Source organism: Carassius auratus, chromosome 34 (assembly GCF_003368295.1).
Source record: "Carassius auratus strain Wakin chromosome 34, ASM336829v1, whole genome shotgun sequence".
NCBI classification, from domain to species: domain Eukaryota; kingdom Metazoa; phylum Chordata; class Actinopteri; order Cypriniformes; family Cyprinidae; genus Carassius; species Carassius auratus.
In genome coordinates, this window is record NC_039276.1 from 14,864,320 (window position 1) to 14,871,136 (window position 6,817).

At 38.2% G+C, this 6,817-nt stretch overlaps 1 protein-coding gene across 6 annotated transcripts in view; it reads right to left on the reverse strand.

Moving 5' to 3' along the window:
* Positions 1-6,817, reverse strand: part of LOC113053281 (plakophilin-4-like) — a 63,041-nt gene that overhangs the window by 25,317 nt on the left and 30,907 nt on the right. For 5 of the 6 annotated variants that reach the window (XM_026218184.1, XM_026218186.1, XM_026218187.1 and 2 more), the window contains exons 6-9: positions 6,160-6,562; positions 5,658-5,849; positions 4,096-4,601; positions 1,751-1,964 (exon numbers count right to left, since the gene is read on the reverse strand). In XM_026218184.1, the coding sequence (XP_026073969.1) occupies positions 1,751-1,964; positions 4,096-4,601; positions 5,658-5,849; positions 6,160-6,562 (1,315 nt within the window). The remainder of the gene's footprint in view (positions 1-1,750; positions 1,965-4,095; positions 4,602-5,657; positions 5,850-6,159; positions 6,563-6,817) is intronic. The other variant, XM_026218188.1, reaches the window with a different exon arrangement.

The window sequence follows — 6,817 nt, forward strand, 5'->3', positions numbered from 1 at the left end:
CCTTTATGCCAAAATTCTACACACATTTAAAGCATTCAAATGCTTTACTAAATCCCTGCTGCTAATTGGTGTGTAATATGTATTGTCTGCATTAATACTGTAATTGTTGTTTATAAAATGAATAGTTCCAGTCCATGATTCTGATTGCTTGAGTGTTGTTTGAAGCTTTTGTAAATTACTCTAAGAACATATACCTGTGACCTTCAGATTTACTCTACCACTGCACCTGTGTGTCGCTGTGGTTCCATGTATTATTTCCTTTTATAATTCAGATAAGACAAGAGATACTACTTTTTGGACCAAAAACCTGTACACAGAATCTCTTATAATACATTTTGCATCGTAGTTTCCTCCTCGACAGTCAAAAACTTGGGTGTTTTATTAGATTGCAACTTATCTTTTGAAAATCATATTTCACATTACAAAAAGTCTTCTTCCACATTAGAAACATTGCCAATATATTTGATGCTATAAAAACAGGGTGTGGTATCATGATTGTGATTGCTTGTGATTGGGTCTGCGAGAGTTTGGGCATCTCAGTAAAATAGAAAATCGTGGAAAAGTTCATTTATTTCAGTAATTCAACTCATATTGTGAAACTCGAGTATTACACAAATCCAGTGCACACAGACTAAAGTAGTTGAAGTCTTTGTTTTTTTTTTAATTCTGATGATTTTGGCTCACATTTAACAAAAAACCACCAATTCACATCTCAACAAATTAGAATATGGTGACATGCCAATCAGCTAATCAACTCAAAACACCTGCAAAATTTTCCTGAGCCTTCAAAATGGTCTCTGAGTTTGGTTCACTATGCTACACAATCATGAGGAATACTGCTGATCTGACAGTTGTCCAGAAGACAATCACTGACACCCTTCACAAGGAGCGTAAGCCACAAACATTCATTGCCAAAGAAGCTGACTGTTCACAGAGTGCTGTATCCAAGAATGTTAACAGAATGTTGAGTGGAAGAAAAAAGTGTTGAAGAAAAAGATACACAATCAACCAAGAGAACCGCAGCCTTATGAGGATTGTCAAGCAAAATAAATTCAAGAATTTGAGTGAAATTCCCAAGGAATGGACTGAGGCTGGGGTCAAGGCATACAGACGTGTCAAGGAATTTGGCTACAGTTGTCGTATTCTTCTTGTTAAGCCACTCCTGAACCAGAGACAATGTCAGAGGTGTCTTACGTGGACTAATGACAACAATTGGACTGTTGCCCAGTGACTGGCCAGCAAACTCACCAAAACTGAACCCCAGAGAGAATCTATGGGGTATTATCAAGAGGAAAATGAGAAACAAGAGACCAAACAATGCAGATGAGCTGAAGTCCACTGTCAAAGAAACCTGGGCTACCACCTCAGCAGTGCCACAAACTGATCACCTCCATGACACACCGAATTGAGGCAGTAATTAAAGCAAAAGGAGCCCCAACCAAGTATTGAGTACATGTACAGTAAATGAACATACTTTCCATACATTTTTTATTGGTCTTATGAAGAACAATTGGTTGAGATAGTGAATTGCTGGGTTTTTGTTAAATGTGAGCCAAAATCATCACAATTAAAATATCCTAGACTTAAACTACTCCATTTTGTGTGCATTTAATTGATTTAATACAAGAATTTCACATTTTGAGTTGAATTAATGAAATAAATTAACTTTTTAATTCTAATTTATTGAGATGCACATGTACTGTATATAAAGAGACGAGGTATATACACATATAACAACAGTGTGGCTAACCTGTGACAAGCTCTCGTACTTCAGTGTCTACAGTTGTTCTCAGCAGGCGAAGCAGTGCAGGAATTCCACCTGCATTTCTCACGGCAATCTTGTTGTCGTCTGTAGCTCTGCCATAAACAAGGTTCCTCAGGGCTCCACATGCGTACCGCTGCACATCCAGAACCTTATGATCCAACAAATCTACCAGGTGTTTTATTCCATCCAGACGACACACCTTCAAAACACAAGAGATTTTCACTTTGTTCAGGGGTTGCTCAAATAATCTGCATTTAAGTTGAGATATACCATTTCTGTTCCTTCTAGTGATACAAAGCAGCAATGCAATGTTTTATACAGGTTCCCAAATATTTCCTTTGGTCTGCCACTGTTTTGTATTGTGATCCATTTCATAGCCCACACTAAATACAGGTTTCTTGTCATCTTGATATAACCAGTTATATGCAAACTCACTGTAAACATACCATTAATGAAAAAAATATTATAACAATAGAGTTACCAGCGTCAACAGACACTTATACTACACGTTTTCTCTGGAGACGTGCTAAGATGCCATAAACCCCATTCTCTGAAACAAATTCTCAATAGCCTAAACCAATTTGACAAATAAATCACTCTTTCTGCAAAACCTTAAACAAGTTCAGGCTGTTAGACACTGTTTGAAGTTCTTATCGATAGAATAGAACTCTAAACACATTTCCACTAAAACACAATCTGTACTGCGATGAACACATGATGCAAAACCCTAAACACAAGAAAGCAAAACTGCAGCACTGTTGTCATCATTTAGAATTACTGAAAACTGTTTACACTTGTTTCTAAATATGTGAATGTACAACATATGAGCAAGTTCAAAGTGCACAAATGGCATGGGTGCATCCATCAATCTGAGAGGTACAGAAGAGTGTATATACGAGGTTGAGGTATAGGAACGAGGAAGAACAAGACAAGAACAGTCATTTCAGATGAAATCAGAGCTACGCTGATAGACCATGTTCTTGTGCATGGAATGACAGAGGCAGGACAAAGAGTTCAACCTCAATTGAGCAGATTCTCTGTGGTCATCATAATCAGGACTTTCAGAGAAAAGCAGTTTTTTCCCCACTGTATTTTGGTCATTTAAATTTTTGTGTATAATTACCAGACTACCATGTTAGGGGGGAAGAACTGGCCTGTGGTGACATAAATGTGTTTTCTTGCCAAGGCTGGATCCGCCACTCCAGAGGGTTTTTTTGCCTGTTGCCTGGCCATGGATAAAATTGCCTGCAATGAAGATGAATTCCTCTGGCCGGACCCAGCTCTAAGATGCAATCCTGAGACAGGATGATCTTTCTGTTTTTTATTAGAGTTATTTATTTTTAAGTTTTTTTCGTTTGCTAACACACAGTTAATGAAACAAGCAACCATTTTCTCACAACTATAAACACAATTTCAAATCTACACACCAAATTGTACAAACTTCAGACTTCCAGGTCATAATCAAATATTTTATTGAAAATTTTTTTCTCTGTCATCAGAATCTAATATTTGGCCTCAAATGACATGCAAACATAAATACACAGACTGCTTCACTGCCTAGAGAACACTAGGGAGATCAATTCAAAACACTGTTATAAAAACATTTTGGGAATCAGGAATCACTTAAGTGAAATTCAGCAGTCGTGGCCTAATGGATAGAGAGTTGGACTAGTAACCCGAAGGTCATGGGTTTTGAGTCTCAGGTCCAGCAGGGATTGTCGGGGAATGAATAACCAGCACTCTCTTCCACCCTCTACTACCACTGAGGTGATACATTTTTGGAAAATTGGACCAAATTACTCCGTTATAGTGTTTTAGGGAAAAAAAAGAAGAATAAATAAATAAATAAAAAGAGTCCTCTTTACTCCTCTTGAGAGTAGCTCTCTCCCCCCCCCCACATATTCACTTAAGTAAGATTTATTTTTGTTTGTTTGTATTTTAATTGTAAAATATTTACTATATACATGGACAATTAATCTTTTTTTTGTAACTACATGAACTGGACACTGATTTCTCCATTAATTTGTTTTTGTCTTATGAATGATCTGTAGTGCATATATTACTGAAAAATATGTGTATGATTTGAAAGCTTTGTTTAGTTTTAGATACAGATTAAATGGTTTTGAAGTGATTATTTGGTTTTGCCAGAAGAGTCAGAGGTTCTGTGAATTTGGTTTGAAGATTTGGATTTGTGCTCAAGGTTTTGAGAAAATGAGTAATGGTTTTAAGAAATATATATTAGCAATTCAGAGTCATTAACCATTTAATCATTTCTTAATTTACTGAAAATGGGCAGAATCTTGTCTCACAGATAATGGAACATCGTTTACCTCCGTCTTGACGTGGTTGTCTCTGTAGCACAGGTGTTGCAGGTACGCTGCTGCATTAGCCTGCACGGATGGAAACTGATGCTGTAGCATGTGGATGACCTCCGGCAGGTCTGGGTTGTGCCATGCAAACTCTCTAAAAAAGCACACATTAACACAATGAAAACAGTCACATGAAGCCAGCTTACTGATTATAACACAGACACACACACACACAGCAGTAACAGGGTGATAATGTGAAAGCAGCAAGTGTTGATCCAGAACCACGTTATAACGAGTTCTACTAATTAATATCAGTACTGTCATCAACCTTGGGTCCTTCTGCATGCTGTCTACCGAAGGGGAGCGTGTGGCTTCATCATGCATGAGCTGGCGTGTGTAGCTGGGATCAGGGGACCAGTAAGGAGCAGATTGGTATACTTCTGTGTATATGGAGTTTAAAGGATAGTTATTTCTTTGGTACATCATGTTACTGCGCTGACTGGAGCTCCGCTGCAGGTTACTCATACCTGAAACACAGCAACCACAGCACATATTAATAAAGCTTTCATTTTTGTTTTAAACCTTGGATTCTTTGGCTTGAAATGTTTGAGGTTAAATCAAAATCAAGCTCTATAAATCAACCTCTATAAAACAGTGTCCGTTGCATTCTTTACAAAATAACTTTTAATTTTGTAGCCCCATAATTCTTGATCAACTGCTTTGTTTTACACCCATTCTTCAATTATCTTCATAAACCATGCAACATTTGAAAGCTGCAAACCTTAAGGTTAGACCTTTAAGATCTAGACATCATTATATTTTTTGCCATCTCAATCGAATAGTCTTCAGCCAAGGTTTTTCTTTTTTTCCCAAAACTTATGAGCATAAACATGCGTGCAACGTGAAGCTGTTGGTGGCACTAAAGGCTTTGATTGGTTTTACTTTTTTTTTTATTCAGGTTTGCTTTTTTTCACAACTTTTTTCACAAAGTCTACGGTTACAATTTATTTTGATAGTCCACTTTAGACATTCTACTAACTATTAGTAACTTTGCAACTACATGTCAACTACGTGTCTACTAACTCTCAGAGTAGACTGTTAGGGTAGGTTTAGGATTAGTATACATGGCTCTAGAGTGCCACCAATTTGGTCCCATGTGCCACCTAATTTCTCAATGGTGCGACCAAGCGTCTCCGCACAAACTAATGGATATAGCGCACATTTATCTGGGTCTAACGTTTAAACATTGTTATACGCTAAACTGTTTTATATTTATAGATTTTATTTTAGGCAAATCGTGATGATTTGAGAAGGCTAAACTTATCAAACATAGGCTCACTATGCCGCTGGCCGCTTGGTCATTACTTAAAAAAAAGAAAAACTAAAACATTTTTTTACATTTAACAAGCAAAAGATGATCCAAACGTTTTTCTAAATTAACTTAATAAAAAAAGAAACAACTTTGCTAATACATAGCTAATAATAGCATAGCTTTGCTAATACATTTGCTAATAATAGCTGGATCAGTAGCTGTTTAGGGAGTGTTGATCTGTTCAAATCGGACAGTTTCTGTAGGTGTGTACCAAAGGAGGTCCTGTAGAGAGCACTCTGTGGGCTGGGGTTCAGGTCTGAAGCTGTTGGGCTCAGGCTGTGGTAAAGGGGGCCCTGCAAAGTCCGGCCCTCATAGATGGGTCCAATATGGCGGTCAGGGGAAGTGGCTGACCTCAGATCAGCACCTATCTGACTGTGTTGACTAGTGTAAGATGTTCGCACACCTGATGATAAAGAAACAATATAAACAAATAGTTACAGTGAGACCATCACTCAAATACTCACTGACATCCACTTATTCAATTCTGGTTTCTGTCAAGTCAAGTTCAATATAACCAGTCTTAAAGAAAAATTAACTGACTAACTTTTAAGACTGGTCCTTTTATGCGACCGGCCCTGGTCTTTCTTTGTGTTAGTCACATGGTCAGGAAAGATCGTTACTTGTTTTTCCCTAGGAAATTTATGACCATTTTCACTCGAGGGTTGAATAAAGAAGTAATAAATAAGAGAATAAAGCAGTTCCTGTTTCCTAACCTGTTAAGATGTCTGGTCGTGGGTCTATCTGCTCGTAGATCTCATAGCTGTGTGTAAGGTATGGATTAGATACATCATGCAGAAACGTTCTGGACATCATCGACCCATAATGCTGTGGGACTGCGGTCATCCCTGGCCTGACTGGTGACCCCGACCCGACCTGCTTGTCTTCTCTCACAGAGCCTACACCTCCAGAACAGGGTGACGCGGAGGAGCCCGCTCTATTCAGGGTGGCAGGAGAGATCTTCTGTGGGACTCCAGAGAGGGAGGAGCTCCCAATGGTCCGAAGGGACCCTCGAGATGGCGAGATGTTGCTTCCATACAGTGACTGAGTACGAGTGGGCATCGAACCAACTCGTCGCAGAGCATGACCTGGTTTAGCCCAATCCATCATTCCCGACACCTACAAGAGGACACAAACACCCTTTACTGTATCTCAACATAGACTGTTGTAATTAAGCTGCCGTGATGTAAAAAAATAAAATAAAAAAGTTCTGCTGGTATAACATTAATCTTCTCAGAAAAGAAAAAAGTGCATATAACTTGTCAATTACTCTACAATTACTCTTATACTTGATCTGACTAAACAGATTTACTTGGAGTAAACTTAAGTGATGAACTGGACTACAGTATGGATTATTAGCAATATTTTTAAATA